Below are 18,210 nucleotides of genomic sequence, written 5' to 3'. Positions count from 1 at the left end.
CAACCCAGCATGCACTGAGCCTGCAGTCTGGGCATGTGCGCCCAGCGCCAGGTGCCAACAGGCATGCAAGCTGGTTGGTGCCCAGCTCTTGGAGAAATGACACCATTATTCAGCCGAGACAAGTACTGGGTCAAAGGGTAGCCCATGGACAAAGTGCAGTAAGTTCCTTGGAGGCCATGAGATGATTAGTGAAGGCCTCCAAGAGAACAGATCTGAATGGGCAAAGAAAACAAGGGGAGAAGGATCCAGGAGGGGTTTGAAGCTTTCCTCAGCAGAAGCAGGAAGGCACCAATCATTTTTGAGCCAAGTAGTTATAAAACCAGATGAAGGTTTCAGGACAGTTGATTTGGCAAGTCTAGTGTTCATTCAGCACATATACCATAAGTACCCTCAGTGTTGCCGGCACCGTGCTAGGCATTGGAGTGTTTGAGTGAACAAAACAGGCAGACATCCCCGTACTCACTAGAACACTCTCCGGGGGTGCCTGGGCAGCTCGGTCAGTTAAGCATCCACCATCCGCCTTTGGCTCAGGGCATGATCCAGGGTCCTGGGATTGAGCCCCTCTTCGGGCTCCCTGCTCAGTGGGGAGCCTGCTTCTCCCTCTTGTTCTGCCTGCCGTCCCACCTGCTTGTGTGTGCTTGTGCACGTTTTCTCTCTCTGGGTCAAATAAATAAATAAAATCTTAAAAAAAAACCAACAACTTACATTCCAGCAGTGTGACTGGGAGCAGGGGAATCAAGCCTGTATTATTTATTAGCAATATCATGTGTGGACGGCCATAAGCATGATGAGAAAATGAAAAGGTGAGAGCGAGGGCTTGGGGAGTGGCTCAGGTGGGATGCACCTCCAGGCTGCCTGGAGTCCAGCCGACCCCTCCGCTTGGGGCATGACTATGGTGGAGGAGGTGGCTCCAGCAGGGGCAGCAGGGAGAGCAGAGAGACAATGGAGGGGCAGGATGGCAGCCTCAGGCTCCCGTTTTCCTTTCAGAAACACAATGTACAATATTCGGAGCAACAGGCAGACCCAAGGAACAGGCCACGGACCTCCAGGGGAAGATCCTCCCGGGAGTGCGGAACCTCAGAGGGCAGAGCAGCCCTTACCCTCCGACCCAGGCACCCCAGGTGAGCTCAGGTTTGGGCTGCCATCAGAGACCAAGCGAGTGCCCTCTGTATCCTCCCCAGTACCTTTTGTGTTGAACATGAAACTCTCCAGGTCACTCCTCCTGGTTTCCTTGGGTCTAGCAGCAGTGACTCCTTTTTTTTTTTTTTTTAACCAATATTACTATGGTAAAATACACATGAAAGTTACCACTTTAACCAGTTGTAAGTGCACAGTTCAGTGGCATGAAGCACATTCACAGCGGTGTTTAACCCTCACCACCATCCGTCTCCAGGAATTCTTTCTCGTCTTCCCAAACATTGCTCTTAGCAATAACTCCTGAAGTAGTAAAAGAAAATGTCTCACTTTTTCTTTCTTATTGTTTTTTTTTTAATTTATAAGGAAAGGATATAAAAATGCCTCCCTGAGGTGATTAAAATCAGATCAGCCTGAAGAAGCAGAACAAGTGACCTTTAGCTGTCCATCCAGCTGTTCCATAGCACTTTACTATTTCACAGAATGTGAGCGGCCCACACCTTCAGGGGGAGGGATCGGCCTTTTTTTTTTTTTTTTAGGAAATTGGGATGGGTGCCCTTAGGACATTCTGTAATCTGGAAACAGTTGGAAGAAAACTGGCTGAGGCAGCACCGTGGGGTCTTCTAGCCGGGAGGACCCCTGGGCTATATAGAAGTGGCTCCAGCATCCCTTTGGAGCAGTGCCTGGTAAGGCCCCCGCGTATCACAGTGAACAGTGCCCAAGGGGCTCAGTACTCCAGGGAACCAGGGCTAGTGGAACCAGCACTGCTATGTAGCAGCTACTTTGTGCCGAGGCTACCCTAAGCACTTTTTTCCCTTTGGTAACAGTTTCATTAAGATACAATTTACATACCAAACAATTCACCCCTTTGAAGTGTACGATTCACCACAGTCAATTCTAGAACATGCTTATTATCCCAAAAAGAAACCTCGCATCCCTCCAGCTCTAGGCAGCCACTGTTCAGCTCTCTGTCTCTGTGGATTTGCCTGTTCTGGATAGTTCATATAGATGGACTCTGCAGTGTCTGGTCCTTTAGGACTGGCTCCTGTCACCGAACAGAATCTTTTCAAGTTTCTTTTATGGGTACCAAGCGCTTCACCTGCTTTAACCTCTTTGACCCTTCCAGCAACCTGAGCGGTAGCTTCCATTGTTCTCATTTACTAAATCAGAGGACCGAGGACAGAAAAGTGGGAGTGACTCGCTCATGACCGGACTGCATGTGCGGAACTGGGAACTAGAGTTCAGGCCGAGGCTTTAGAAAAGTCTCCTTTTCTAAAGCAGTGATTTTTCACACTACGTTTTTATTGCCATCACACCTCGACTCCCATAAATAAAATCTAATATACAGTGCAGATCAAAGCAGACTTGAGGCAGGGGAATGGGGGTCTGGGCTCCCCTCGGCTCCTCCTACCATCTTGCCCTCCCAGCTAGCCCTGTAGCACACCCGTGAAATCCTACAGCACTGATGGAGACCACTCTCCTAGGCCTCATCTTCTCAAACTATGAAATGGGTGCCTTGATCCCTACCTTGCCTGCCCTCAGAGTCAGTGGAGAGTAGTGTTATCAGAGGGCATCAGGGCTGTAGGGAGCCTCTCTGCTCTTCTGTACCCCACGCAGGAAAGAGAAAGAAAGAAGCTTTGCTGTCCTTTGACCTCTGCAATTGGGTTTGTACCCAGTGCAGTCGGATTTCTCTTAAGTCTAGAACAAAACCATTCTGTTCTTGTATTCAGCAAGGCCAGGCAGGTTCTGATTCCTACTCATTTCTTCTCCATTCGAGATGGTTTGGCTGACCCTAGAAGAAACATGCTAAATTATTCGACTCATCCTCAAAGCCCTACCTGTCCCCTCACCTGGGATCCCATATCATGTCCTTATTTTTAACACCCTAGTCCCAAAAGGATTGGGGATAGCTTATTAAAATATGTATCAGGGGAAAGTGAGTGAGTAATCTGGGTTAGGAAATTTAGATAAGACCAAGATAAGATCCTATAGAATAGCTATGAGTGAGCAGCAGATGCAGCTCTGAGCTTCTCAGTAGCCAAGGCAAAGAGGGAAATACAAGTGTTAGATTATTTCCAGTGCCCACAGAATAAACACGTATTTTCTAAGAAAAAGCAGAGCCTTTCTCAGAAGGCTGAGAGAAATTCTTCTGCTGGTGCCTCATAATGGGCATGGTGTGTATGCACCGTGTAGACAAGATTTTCAAGGTCTTTTAAAGGTCCTTTTCAAGGGCCTTTACAATGTCCCTGGATGCAGGCTGATGGCAGATCCCTAAGGTGTAGGCTTGGGGCAGGGCAGGACAAGGCGTCAGGGGTAGGTGAGTAACTCTGATGTTGGATTTGATTTAAGAAAAAAATAATAATAAAACAAAGTAAGAAATTCAGCAGTGGTTGGCAGATGTTTTCTATAAAGAGCTAGATACTAAATGCTGGAGACATTGTGGAGCATATAGTCTCTGTTGCCAGTACCCAACTCTGCCCTTGTAGAATGAAAGCAGCACAGACAATGCATAAATGGATGTGGCCATGTTCCGATAAAACTTTATTTACAAAAGCAGGTTGTGGGCTGGATTTGGCCTGTGGTCCTCTGGTTGCTGACCCTGGCTCTAGAGGAAATAGGACTATGCAGCCTGGAGGCAGTCAACTGTGGGGAATATGTTCCCTAACTTAACTTGTAATAAGAATCCAACTTTGACTTAATCTCAGGGGCAAGAATGCCAAATACAGATATTCCATACTCCTGTCTATGGACAGATCTCCGTACTTCAAAAATCGCCCAGAGGGTAGAGGTGGGATCTTGAAATAAGAAACAAGACATCCTGCCAGGGCTTGTGCCTGAGATGGCCCCTGGCACACAGCAGTGGTGTGGTGTGAGATAGCCCAGACAGGCGGGGATCCGAGAGTGGGTGAGAGGCACACATCAGAGGATGGCCTGAAGGACCCAGCCAGTACAGTATAAATAACATTTATATAGCCCAAGCATTCTCAAAGTGTGATCCCGGACCAGCTGCAGCAGCATCCCCTAGGAAAGTTTTAGAAATGCAAATTCTCAAGCCACCCACCCTAGACCTATTGATTAGAAGCTCTGAGAGTAGGGTCCCACAATCTGCATTTTACCAGGCCCCCCAGATGCTTCTGCAGCAAGTTCGATTTTGAGTACCACTGAGGCCACTGATCATAACCTCTGTGTTCCTCCTTTTGAGCAGGGAAAGATCCAGCGGATTCTCCAAAGCCTACACCCAAATCCTCTCTGACCGCCAATCTCATTCAGAAAGCCAAGCGCCAGAACAACACCTTTCCACTCTTTGCCGAAGGACTCACACGAACCCGAACTGCCCAGGAAAAGGTTCTGGCCTTGGAGCAGCAGGTTCTGATGCTCACCAAGGAGTTAAAGTCTCAGAAGGTGAGCTCTGGCCCCAGTGGGGCCCCAGGCTCCAGTGCACCCCTTTGGCCTGGAGCTTCTGAACAAGCTAGACATGCCGTGTTAGCCCAGCTGGGCACAGGCCAGTCTCTGTCCTTACCAGCCGAACTGCTGGTGGAGGGAAATGCTGTGCTCTTGGCTACTAAGGGACCTGTGGACACTCAGCCTAGGTGACAGAAAGCCTTCCAGGGCAGGGTCTCCGGAACCTCCTTTGTATTGCTCTTGGACTCCTGGAAGACTGTGCCTGGCCTGACCCCACACTGAAGAGAGGCAGCATTTGGAGGAGGGGGTTCTGGATGCAGGGTCCTGGGAGGGGCCCCTGAAGGAACTGGCAGCTACTAATGGTGCAGATTGCTGAAGGACTCTCACAGGAGAGAGAAAGCAGGCAGGAGGTGAGGGGGACTGCAACCCTGGGCACAATGAAAGTAGTTCAGATAGCACAGTTGTTACTGAAAATCCCAAGGGTGGTGCCCGGTGATGTCCCCAGGCGTGGGCTCCATTGAGAACCCAGGCTTCTTTTCCTCTGAGGGGAAAGCCCAAGTCCTCGTGTTGAGGTTTGGCTGCGCTCAGTCTTCCTGCTTTATTCCCTAGCTCTTGCCTGTGGGGTGGGCGGTGGGGAGTGTAGTGTATATACTTCTGCATAGTCTCCCTCCTGTACATTTCTTCTCCTCCTTTCTGCTGCTCTGTTTTTGGAGAAGACTATCCAGAAAAATGCTCTCCCTACCTAGTTTTGCCCCTTCTCTGCCTTTCTTGCCTTAAGCAGGTAGTAGGGGAAGCAGCTGAGGCTTCCCTAATGAAGACGCCCATGATTGGAGTTCTCCAAGGAGGAAGCTCATTCATTCATAGGTTCTCCCTTCAGTTGTGAATTCACCAGGTCTTTGTCGAGGGCCTGTGGTGTGCACGCAGTAGTCTAGGTGCTGGGAACAGTGAGAAGAGACATGGGCCCTGCCTCTCAGGGGCTTGCATTTCACGGCAGAGGCAGGCGGTAAGCATGCCGACACCCACGTATAGCATTACAGCCTGGGAAGCCCCCTCTGAGTCCGCTTAGCAGCCCAGCTTCTTTTTCTCCGGCCATCTTCCCATCCTGTGGTGGAGCTGCTGGCGCTTCTGAGAGCCCAGAGGGTGTCCAGCTGGCTCCAGTTGGATCCAGCCTGATCCCTGGACCAGTACAATGTAAGGCCCAGACCCAACCTGGCCAAGAAAAGCAATCTGGATGTGAGCACTGCCTCTCCTTTCACCACACCTTCCCCTTCTTTCTAGGAAATCTGGGCAGCCTTCCGGGGCTTGGCCTTTGCTTCCAAGGTGTCAGGAGTTGTCCAATGAAGGGGAGAGGCCGGGAGCCTGAGATTTCATTGAGGTTTGCCCCCGACAGCTGTGCCTCCCTGGAATATGTAGCATTCTTAATAAATGGAGGCAAACTCTTGGAGATCAGTAAGGGCTCCCCAGGCTGCTACTAACTTCCCTGCAGTCAGGATGAAAATGGCAGGAGGAAGTTGTGCAAGCATTACAGAACCTGGACTTTCTAACTAGCTCACTTTCCAGCAAACTTTGGCCTGGCCTGGGACCAATAGAAGGAGAGGAAGACTTGCGGTTTCACTCTTAACTCACCAGATGAGTGCTGTGTGTGCTCTCCGGCCCGTCTCGCAAAGGTGGTTTTTCTGGTCTCAGAGCACAGGCCTTGAAGTGGACAGTACTATCTGCAATTCCGTCCCTGAGCAAATTTCTTAACCTCTCAGAGCCTCAGCTTCCTCCTCTGTACCTGGAGGTTCAGTGGTCCTTACTGGAGAGGCCTGTGTCCGGATTCATAAAGCCCAGTGCCTGGCTCACAGCAGCCTCGTACCAGATGCAGGCTTTGGCTGTCATTGTGGCATTCCCTGCCCTCCTTGTTGATTCCTTCCAGCCTAACAAGGAGTGGTGCATTCCTCTGAGCGGCTCTAGGAAGACAGATGGGCACCTGTGAGGGTCTCCAAGAAACGAGTGGCATAGCAGTGATGGATGGAGATCAAGTCTTCATCCCACATCCATCACAGGGAGCCCCAGCCCTACAAACTCTGGCCTTTTACCTCCAGCCCAGGTAGCAAAACCAAGGAGCAGAGGGAGAGAATATCGACTCTTGGCCCAGAGCTAGGACAGGGGAGGCCTGCAAAACCTTGGGGTGCCCAGTGGTGTCCCAGATGTGCAGAAATGCTGATTGGAGGGCACTAACTGTTCATCTGAGACCCTCCGAGTCCAGCTCCTCAGCTGGGCAGACAGTTCCCTGGACTTCCCTAGGCCCACATCTACAAGACGCCTTCCTGTGTCTCTTCAGTGGAAGGTGATCTCTTTCTGCCTAAGGCTGCAGGAGGATATGGGACCTGGGAGGTCTTGTCCTGGTTCAGCCACCCAGGTGCTCATTGCCAATAGCTTTAGGGACCCTTGAAGAATTTGTATCTCAGACTCTGTTGCATGCTGTGGAGGGCACAGAGGTACATAGGGTCCCTGCCCTCAGGTGGGAAAGGGGAGATAAGAGCGTACATACCTGGTGTTGAGTGTGGCCCTAGCTCTGTGCTCGGGCTTTCCATGCATTAACACTTATCCTCACAACAGTTACCAGCCCCCTTTTCTTGAGGAGCAAACTGAGGCTCTGAGAGATTCTGCATGCCCAGGGTCCCCCAGGGGCAAGACCAGTTTCAGACTCTAGTCTGTCTGCTTCTAGAGTTTCTGCCTTTTTCACCTGCTCAAGGAGCTCAGAGATGGTGGGTGACTGCCCTAAGGTCACACAGCTGGAAGAGCCAGGACTGAGACCCTGGTCTCCTTCTCCAGGTCCAGGACTCATCCCAGCCTCACCGCCTCCTCCGTGGTCTCCTGGTACAGCCCAGCATCAGACATGATCACCGTAACTGCTTTTCAGAAAATATGAATATGCTCAAGTCTGGTATCATATTGAACTATAGGACCACTCCAGGACCCATGGAGCCATTATGTGTCCCAGGCCCTTGCAGCATGCTGGTCCCCCAGGAGATTGGGCCTCCTGAAGATAGCACCAGATGGCTGCTTGACTGGGTGATTCAGGCTCTCAGAGTTGACAAAATTGCACCCAGCCTGAAGGCTGCCTGCTCTGGCAGATGGAAGCCCATGTTTGTAGTGATGTTGGCCATCTGTTGACTGCTGGGAATGATGAACTCCTCCTAGGCCCTATCTGGGGCCAACTTAGCTTGCTGAGGGTAATTTATTGAGGAAACTCAGTGGGGACAAAGTGCAGCCTCTTACTTCCCTAGAACCCCAGCCAGAGACCTCAATGTACACTCCCCTTGCCCAGAGTACAGAGTACAAAGACTTCAGAGTGCATAGAGGGAGGGTCAACACGGGCCTTGACTGTTTCCACTTGGGGAGGGGCACTTGCCATATTTCCTTTCTCTTCCTTGAAGTGGCTGTCCCAGGAGTAGGGAGCATGCTCTCCATTTTACTTATGACGAAGCCAAAGTTCACTTTTCTGAAACACCGTCATTAGAAACACCCTCATGGACCTGGAATGGCAACCAAGGCCTCAGGGACTCCAGAGTCAGTGCTCCTTCACCTGCACCCTGCTGGTGCCCAACCTCTGAGGGGCCAGTGGCTGGGGTGCCGGACTGGGGTTCTGGTTCTTTCCCCAGCAACACTGGGCCCATCTACCTCAATTTTAGTGAGTGAGGAAAGTATCGACTTTTTAATAAAGGAAAGGATTAATTTTTAAAAGATGGTTTGTTGGCTTTTAAAATTTTAAATAATCAACTATACTTCAATAAAAAAGAATTTTTTAAGTGACAACTTGTGGCCAGTTATCAAAATCTGAAATGGGCCAAACAATGATTTGATTAGGAAATATTAGAAGTACCACTTGATCAGCTCTTGTTTCTAAGAAGAGGTCCTAAAGCATTTCTTATAGAGGTGGGAATTGGAAAGACCCCAGTGTCCCTCCTTGAGCGCAGGACAGGGCACTGGGGCGCATCCAGACAAGGAACAGCCTCTACACTGTTGCTAGTGATGGCCATGCTCGGCGACACAACATAGTGCATCGTAAGACCCTGAGCGGCTTCCCTTTTGATTTTTAATATTTCTGTATTGTGTGTATGTGCGTTTTTGTGACATGATGTCCTCTGATCCATCCATGTTGTAGCATGTAACGGGATTTCCTTCCTTTTTCAGGCTCAGTAATATGTCACCATGTGTACATGCTACATTCCATTTATCCGTTCACCGTCAGAGGCGTGTGTGTTGTTCCCATCTCTTGGGTGTTGTAACTAATGCTGCTATGAACATGGATTATTTCTATTTTTAAAGAAATAGGAAGAAGTGTCTCAGTGCAAAATGTGTTAACTACACATCATGGAGAAGTGGAGGACCCTAGATTAGGAGTTGGGGGTCCTCTGTTATGGCCACCTGTGGAGACCCACCAACTCCTTTTGAGTCTCCTTCCTTCTTTCTTGGGCTTCAGTGTCCTCCTGTGACAGCAAGGTGACCCGCCTGACCAGGTGGTCTCCCTGGGCCTGCCAGCCACCAGGTTTTCTGAACCCCAGGTCCATTCGCACTCTTAACCTCCTGCTTCCCGCTCTGACTCTGTTTCTTCCCTGCTTCCTTTCTCCCTGTCTTATGCTGCAGCAGGGATTCTGGGATGGGAGGACAGCCTCCTGGGCTGGAAGTAGGAGGGGGGAGGCAGCTGGATGTAATAAAATGGGCTTCAGAGTTGACTCTCCTGAAGTCGGGGGAAAGATACTTGCCTGATTCTGAGCCTCAGGCGAGTCTGAACAGTGGTGTCGGCTGGTTATCTCACCCGGGCACTTACCAGGGTCATGTCCACATCTCAGCCAAACTGGAAAATGGTCTCAGCTTCTCGGTTATCCTGGAGCCACAGGATTGGTGATCTCTCTCAGCAGAGCCTGAGAAGCCAGTTCATTCCAAACATTCCAGTCTGGTTTGCAACCACCTCCTCACCCCACCTTCTGGCCACACCCCAGAATGCCCACAGCCCCACACAGGGTTAGGGTTAGGCCTTTGCTGGAGCTGCTGACTCAGCACGTGTGGAAAGGCCTATCAGCCCTCACCTCCTGCCTACTTCTTGACTGTCTCTGGCCGTCATTCTTCATAGAACTGTTCTGCCTTTCTATAGAATATAGTGGTCTTCCCCCACCTCCGTCTCAGGTAGAAGTCATTGCTCTCTGCTCTGTATCCCTACCAACACGCTTGCTTCCTCCTTCCAGTAAATCATTCCATTATAGTAGTTCATTTTTGCTCCCACCAGCCTTGGTGGTGTTTGGAGGTGAGAACTCTGATCAATCCCCCTCTGGGCCACCTGTACCGAGCCCAGGACCTGGCACTGAGTGGGGCTTAATAAGTTTGGATGGCTGGAGGGAAGGGAGAGAAGCAGAAGAGCGCCAGTCTGTGGTCCCCAAGTTTCAGAAGATGCATGCTATTTCAATCTTGCCATTATTTTCTCAGATAAAGTCATGATTTGGAGCAGTTTTCTTCCAAAATGGAATTGTTCTTAGCAAGAACCCTATCCAGCTGATCCATTTAGTTGAATACTTTGGTGTGGATACAGGTAACGTGTTTCTGGGAAGCCATGTTCTCTGGCATGGAGCATAGCAATGGCCCAGAGTCCCTGTCTCCCAGATCTGAGGTTCACGTGGGACTGGCCGCTGGGCTGCCTGGCTTCTGATATTCTGATCCTGGCCTTAAGTGAGTCCACATCCCTGCTTTGGGACAGAACAAGTCCTGGGGATATTGGGGGCCTGAAGGTGTGGAGAGCCAAGCAGACCTGGAGTTTCCATGCGAATACAGTGCCCCACCAAGGAATGAACGGAGGTCTGTTGCTCATGAACCCTTCTGCTTTCTCGCACCGGCCTGCAGGCATTGCTTGGTGGCCTGAGGGGCTGGGCACAGGGGACCGCATGAGGCTCTGTGTGTGCTTTAGCCTGAGGACTGCCCATGTGTTTCTTCTCTGGTGCTCTCCTAGCTCCATGGGTAGCTGCTACCTGATGCTATCTTCAGTATCCTGAGGCCTCCACTAGGCTTAGTAGGAAGGAATATTGAGACAAATCAGTGAGGTCTGCCAAAGGAGCTGGAGAGAAGAGCCACGCCAGTGTCCCACGGCCTGCCTTCACGACTGACCGGGCACAGGCTTGCAATGATTTGGGATTGAATTCCATTCTACTCTGCGGGGCTCAGTTTTCCCATCTCTGGAATGGACATGTATCAGTCAGGGTTCAGGCTCAGCTGCTGTGACAAAGAAGCCTCCAAGTACTACTTATTTCCCTCCTACCTTCTCATGGGAGAACCCAGAGGTTCAGTGGCAGTTCTGAGCTGGGATGACAGCCCCCGTCCTTCATACACCTTCTGCTCATGAGCCCGAGGGGGCTACTCTGGCTCTTGCGGTTTCCCAGCCAGGAGGAAGGGCAGCGAAGGTGGTGGTTTATAAAGGAAGGACCCAGGGCACCTGGTTGGCTCAGTGGGTTAAGCCTCTGCCTTCGGCTCAGGTCATGATCCCAGGGTCCTGGGATCGAGCCCGCATCGGGCTCTCTGCTCAGCAGGGAGCCTGCTTCCTCCTTTCTCTCTCTGCCTGCCTCTGCCTACTTGTGATCTGTCTGTCAAATAAATAAATAAAAGTCTTTAAAAAAATAAAATAAATTTTTAAAAAATTAAAAAAAAAAAAAAAAGGAAGGACCCAGAAGCTACCCACACAATCTCTGCTATCCCATGTAGGCAGAGCAGTCACTAGGCTAGGCTACACCTTGCTGCAGGCCTGGCTGGGAAATGGGGTCTTCAGCTGGGGAGCCCTGTGTCCGGGTAAAACTCCCCTGAGCAGGGAAGGAGAAAATGAGCTGGCTCAGCGGATGATGCTAGCCACTGCCCAGGGCTGTTAGGAGAACCGGGGACTGTAACAAACGCCGAGCCCCCAGCCCCTCCCAGGCCTTCCCCGAATTCACGAGGTGCTTCCCTTTCCTCCCCCAGGAGCTGGTGAGGATCCTGCACAAGGCGCTAGAGGCTGCCCAGCAGGAGAAGAGGGCGTCCAGCGCGTACCTGGCCGCAGCCGAGGACAAGGACCGGCTGGAGCTGGTGCGGCACAAGGTGCGGCAGATCGCAGAGCTGGGCAGGCGGGTAGAGGCCCTGGAGCAGGAGCGGGAAAGCCTGGCGCACACGGCCGGCCTGCGGGAGCAGCAGCTGCAGGAGCTGCAGCGGCACGTGCAGCTGCTCATGGAGAAGAACCAGGCCAAGCAGCAGGTCATCTGCAAGCTCTCGGAGCAGGTCACCCGGGACTTCATGCAGCCCCCTTCCCAGACGCCTGTGCCCCCGGGGGCGGCCGACAGGGACTTCCTGAGCCAGCAGGAGAAGATGGAGCACCTGAAGGTAGGGATCCCTCCCCGCATGCCCTGGGCCCTTAGTGGGGGTGGGGTGGGGGGCCCACTGCTCTCAACCCTGAGGTTTTCCTAGGTAGAGCAGGGATAACCCTTGGTACTGGAAGGTTCGTGTCTGAAATACATATCAGTGAAAATATCCTACGCATTTCCTTGCTGTCTTAACCAGAAGGTCCAGTGCAATTTGACTTTTTTGTGATATCCTAGGCTGGAAAGGGAGGGTATCCCTAGATAATCTCTAGAAGTGGAAGAGCACAAGATGAGGTCAGAACTCCTGAGTGCCAGCCCAGCTAAGTGTCACGCTGATGCCCTTGGGAACCCCCAGGGTGCCTGGTGTCCTCCCCAGCATGCAGTCCAGGTGGTGTGTGGACGCCCGTGACTTGCCCAGAACCATGGCAGAAATTGTTGCTCCTCTGTGAGACTGTCTGCTGCACAGCGGCCACCGTCGCGGCTACTCTGCTCCCATCATCTCATCTGCTGCCCCACCAGCCCTGTGAGGGTTGTGTGCTCCCCACTTGTGTGCTCCCCACTATGGGCCAGAAGGCTGAGGCTGAGAAGAGGCCGTGTGCGGAGGAGCTGGAGAACTGGAGCTCTCTGACAAGTGCCTGCTCTGCTGCCTTCCAGTTTCTTTGCGCCTTCCCACTCGGGCCACCATCCCTGCCTCCCCCTTACCCAGGCGGTGGCTCTTACTTGGGGAGGCTGTGCCCTCCCACAGAGACCGATTACAGCATGGGGAGCAGGAACTTAATTTTTAGGTGTGATGCCTGCCGTGGACATCAATGTCCTCTCTAAGACATGGTGACAGGTGCTGCCAAGCCACCTGAAGGCCTGAGGCTGGGGATCGGCACTCAGAACCCCCAGTGTCCTTAAAGGCAGTTGCATAACAGGGCCAGTCCTGCCCAAATCCCCCCCACGCACATGAATACATATGTACCTATAACCCAGGGAGCTCCCTTGCCACGGGACCAAAGCATTGCTGCTGGAAGAGGGTAAGCAGAAGGAAAAAAAGAAAACTCTAGAAGCTTTTGAGGGACCAGTGGGCAGTGTGATACAGTGTTCCCTGTCCCAGCTGTGAAGCCAGGCCTAGGTTTGGATCCAGGCTCTGTTGTGTGACCTCGGGCAGAGTCCCTCACCTCTCTTTAAAATGACCTCACTGTTCCTACTCACAGGGTTGATGGCGGGCTGAAGGGAGATAACATGAAACCCAGATCCCTCCCATTTCCTTCAGCATGAAAAAACCACATAACGAGTCTTTGAATCTTTTCCCTTTAAAATCAGATTCTTTTGACTTCAAAATGAAAACAAAATCCTTTCAAATGCAGATGGAGCGAGGCTATTAGAAAGCTCTCAGGACTGGAAAATTGCTTTCATCAGATTGCTTCCCTGCCCTCCTCTGCCCTGCTGAGAGTCTTCTGTCTGTGCCCATCCTACTGGAATCCACAGGTGAAGACCCTGTAGAGCAGCACCGGGTCTGAGAAGTAGATGTGTTGGGCACCCCTGAGAGCCAACTGGAAGCAGGGGCTTGCTGTAGGAGCTGGAGTGTGCCCCTGGATTTGCATGTTCAGGAATTTATCAGTGAGCCCAGATAGGAGGAAATTCCTATCAACCAAACTTGCCTTGCTGCCATCCTCAGAGACCCAGTGTTTGTGCCAGAAAGGAATCGTATGTGCTAGAATTCCTCATTTGTTAGCCTTTACGTGTCTGATCTAGAAAAATAGAAAACTCCAAAAGCCATGGTCTTTCCATTTGGGGACAGAGCAATGTTCACATCTCCCCCTTGCCCTGCGATGGAGGGCATGCGGCTTTAAGGAGATGCCCCCTTGTTGAAGCTGCCAGTTTGAGAACAGAATCACTGACCTCTTGAATATCGGAATCCCTTGAAGACTCAGAGACCCAGTCTTTGACATTTTCTGGCAGGGACAGCTGAGCCCTAACGGGGTCCAGGGTCCCATAGCACAAGCAACAGGGTTGCAGCTAGACCCCAGGTCTCCCTGCACACCATCCACTGCCTTCCCCATTAGCACAGTGGTCAGTCCATGCAGCGTTTCCCCCAAGAGAATTCCGAGGCTCGTGATCCCTGTGAGGACAGACAGGCAGACTCTCTTCCTCCTGTCCCCTTCTCCAGTTGTGTTTTCCTCCTTTGCTTACCAGTGACTGTCATGTGCCTTTCTTTTCTCTGAGCTCTCTCTTTTTCCTCCCTACAGTTCTGAGCCATGGAGAGCACTCAAGGTAGGGCGAAGAGCTGAAGGGGGAGGCACCGCCCAGATGCCCCCCACCCCCACAGCTGCTCCAAGGGGGCTCACACCCGCCCTCACTGTCTGGGCTACAGGCAGGGTGCCCCCGGCAACATGTCCAAAGCCTTGAAAGTGCCAGGGAGTGTCTCGGGGCCTGGGGTGGAGGACAGAGGGACAGAAGCAGGAGGCAGAACGGAGCGGCAGACCCCAATGTGCTGTCACCAGCAGTTTTCCGTTCCTCTATGGACCTCCGCACTGGGCTTGGATCCTGCCTCTCTTGCGTTCTAAGCACGTGACTGAGGAGGACTTACCTTCTCTGTACTTGTTTCCTCATCTGTAAAATGGGGATGATGGTACTTTGACACATAGCCCCCCATGGCGGAGATAAATTACACATGATAATGTGTGTGAGAGAGACGGGCGTGGCACACAGTAGCAGCTCCAGCAGCGGGTGCTCCCTTCCTCCCTTGCCTGGAAGCATGTTGTATTTCCTCAGACATTTGGGATGAAGGCACAACAGCATCATATCAAAAACAATTAACAGGGGCACCTGGGTGGCTTGGTGGGTTAAGCCTCTGCCTTCGGCTCAGGTCATGATCTCAGGGTCCTGGGATCAAGACCCGCATCGGGCTCTCTGCTCCGCAAGCAAGGAGCCTGCTTCTCCATCTCTCTCTGCCTGCCTCTCTGCCTACTGATCTCTCTCTGTCAAATAAATCAATAAAATCTTTAAAAAAAAAAATTAACAATAATTAACTTGTAGGATGGTAGTATCCAGTCAGCGTTAAAATTTTCCAGCTGATTTGTAAATGTTATTAATAGCTTTTGGGTTCTTTTATATAATCTTTAAATAAAATAAATTCATGAAAGAAAGAGGGCACAACAGCAGCCATGGGAAGTCTGTCAGTGGGGGAGGGAGGAGTACAGTGGGTGATAATAGCTCTCCAGGTGCCCAGAGAGCCCAGAGAAGGAGGTGACACTCATATTCACCACAGGCCAGTCACCATTCTCAGCCTTTTGCACATATTAACTAATTAATTAATTAACTAATTAATTAACTAATCACACCCTGCCCACAGAGCCTGAGGTGGACCTGTTATCCTTCCTGTTTTCCAGGGGAGGAGGCCCAGAAAGGGCAAGGAACTGTTGGGCTCTGCAGGGAAGGCAGGATTTCTGTCCAGGTCACAGGGCTCGGGGCCAGCTCCCTGACCGAAGGCAGTGCCTGCCTTTCTGTGGTGTTATTGTGCTCCAGGGTCAGAGGTCAGACGAGCCTGTGTGGGGTCAGCCCGACTGCCAAGCACAGCCCTTGAAGGATGGGACTAGACATCTGGCATCCAGGTGGATGCCAGCAGGCCCAGAGCTTGGGGAGGATCTAGGCTGTTCGTGCGGTGGTTGGACTTGGCTTCAGAATCAGACACATCTGGGCTCGGTCACACCTGGTCTTGTACAGCCGTGTGACCTCAAACAATGCACTTGTCCTTTCAAAGCCTCTGAGACCACACTTGAGTGCCTTTCAGGGCTGCCGGGGAGGTTGAGTGGAGTGATGCACTCAGCACGGGCTGGGGGCTCAGGGTGATGGTGTCGGGTGCCCACACAACTTCTGTGTTCCTAAACCTGCCAGTCCCCAGACACCTAAACGGAAGACTGTCATGGGCAGGGGAGGGGGCAGTCCTGGAAGAGCCTGATGTCCACAGGAGGTTGGTCCTCATGCTGCAAACATGAGGACTCACACCAAGTCCGCCACCCCGCCACCTAAGGGTAAGAAGATGGGGGCCATAGAGAGGAAGCAGGCAGATGTTTGTGCAGAGAAGAGCTGGCACCCCCTGGCAGCATTTCTGAGAAAAGGGAGCCGAGGGTTTGATCTAAGGTAGACACGGTGGGAGAGGAAGAGGACGTCCAGGCTAGGGAGTTGGAGTTACCTGGGTTCAGCCTGGATGGTGAGAGCAGAGAACCAGCTCAGCCCGAGTACATGAAGCCTTGTAGCCCGGGCACAGTGAGGGACACAAAGGCAGGGGTGGTTGGGGTGAGAGACGCCTTGGACAGCCCCAGTGGGGTGGTGAGAGGCCTTGTGATGAAGCCAGCCAGGGGCTTTTATTCCTAGCTGAGGAGCCCTGGGAACACGTGGCCTTCCCACTGGGTCAACCATCCAGGCAGAAGGCAGCAGACCCCGGGTATGAATTGGAGCTTCTGGGCTGGGAAGGATCTTGGCCAGGATGCAGACCCACCCACGGAGGGTCAAGATGGCCTGTGAGCAGGGCACCTGTGACCCATCCCTGATAATGAATTGCTACAGCCATCACAGGTGTGATGCTCTTACTTTCCAGATAAGTCAGGGCCTACCCACGGTCACGCCTGCAATAGTGTCTCTCTCACACACTTACAGCCCAGTACATTTCTTGGGTGGGAGCTGAAGGATTTGAGTTGCAGCTAGCGAATGTCCTGGAATTGCTGGGTATAGCTGTGAACAAGCATTGTCCATTGCTTCTGTAATATCCATCCCAGCGGAACGAAGGTTGAGAGCCAGTGCTGTGGCTGCTCCTTTCCAAGGCTCAGGCTTCTGCTTGAGCCTCCCCAGTGCTTGGCCAGCTTCTCCTCAAATGCCCTGGTAGCAGGATCTCACTCCATCCACTGGACAGCTTGCAAAAGGAATACTCTAGGCACAGAGATCTGCATCAGAGCATTATTCATAATCAAAAGCCAACTGGAAATACTCAGGGCTCAAATAAAAAATAACCGGGAAAGGATTATGACTGAGATATAGTAAATTCACCCAAGAAAATCGTCATCAGACATTTAAAGTAATCATCAGGAAGCTTATGTAACATAGAGTACAGTTGACCCTTGAATAACATGGGTTTGAGTTGCACGGGTCCACTTACAGGCAGATTTTTTTCCTGATAAATACGGTATAGTCATGTTAATGTATTTTCTCTTTATAATTTTCTTAGTACTCTCTTTTCTCTAGCTTACTTTATTGTACGAATACAGTATATACTGCACATAGCATATGAAATGTGTGCTGATTGGTCCTCGCGTTCCCAGTAAGGCTTTGGTCAATTTTAGGTGATTAGCATTTAAATTTGGGGGGGTAGTCAAAGTTATATATAGACTTTTGACTATGTGGCAGGAGTTGGGGGGGTTCAGCACCTCTAACCCTGGTGTTGTTGAATGGTCAACTGTATTTACAAGGTAGCATTACATAAAAAAAATTTCCACCCAAAATTGTTCAGTATGATTGCAAATATGTGACAACATATGTTTATTTTTAAAACAAACACTACTTGGATGTTTATTTGTTTTGGTCTCTATACTTACTCTTAATGACACTTGTTACCTCAGGTCATCTCCCAGCCCCCCAGGGAGTAGTATTTGCCCCTTTTACAGATGAGAAAACAGAGAGTCAGAGGTGTTCAGTGAAGCATCCCAGGCAGGAAGTTAGAACCACAGCTTGAATGCCAGACTTGAGGCCCTCTCTACCGTATCATGCTGGGATCAAGATTAGTGAAGGGGCCTGCCTATAATACTACTTCTTGCAGACTTTTTCTTCTGTTGCCATTATTAGACATTTCTAAAGGGAGGAAGTGTTGGCAGCTCATCTGAGGGTGAAGATGAGGGAGATGTTTGTGGTGCAACTCATCAAACACTTTGGTCTCTTTTCCAGGATGACATGGAAGCTTATCGGACCCAGAACCGCTTCCTCAACTCCGAGATCCACCAGGTCACAAAGATCTGGAGACGGGTGGCTGAAAAGGAGAAGGCCCTCCTGACAAAGGTAAGAGCTGGAGTCCATCTCCAAGCCCAGCCATCTTTCGGTCCCTCAGCTTCTCACCCCTGTATGACTCTGTCCTTATCAACTGTGCTACCTCTGGACTGTGCCCCTTATGAGCTGTCTTTCCAGCCTCAGGCATCTGTGCTGTGCTGATTGCTGCTTCTGATCACAGAAATGCCGATGAAGAGGCAGGCAGCCATCAGTGCACCTCCCCTCCTGGCTAGAGTAACTTCTGGAGGATTCAAAGGGCTGCCACTCTTCCCCTCCCCCATTCATTTCTCTCTTT

At 51.2% G+C, this 18,210-nt stretch overlaps 1 protein-coding gene across 1 annotated transcript in view; it reads left to right on the top strand.

Annotated features, from left to right (window-relative positions):
• The window catches only part of TBC1D2 (TBC1 domain family member 2), a 53,763-nt gene that overhangs the window by 18,985 nt on the left and 16,568 nt on the right, over positions 1-18,210 (top strand). Inside the window, exons 4-7 of the mRNA XM_080820469.1 lie at positions 988-1,121; positions 4,340-4,536; positions 11,521-11,916; positions 17,817-17,927. Coding sequence (XP_080676595.1) covers positions 988-1,121; positions 4,340-4,536; positions 11,521-11,916; positions 17,817-17,927 — 838 coding nt within the window. The remainder of the gene's footprint in view (positions 1-987; positions 1,122-4,339; positions 4,537-11,520; positions 11,917-17,816; positions 17,928-18,210) is intronic.

This window comes from Martes martes (assembly GCF_963455335.1).
Source record: "Martes martes genome assembly, chromosome: 12".
NCBI classification, from domain to species: Eukaryota; Metazoa; Chordata; class Mammalia; order Carnivora; family Mustelidae; genus Martes; species Martes martes.
This window is presented reverse-complemented; position numbering and strand designations above follow the sequence as displayed.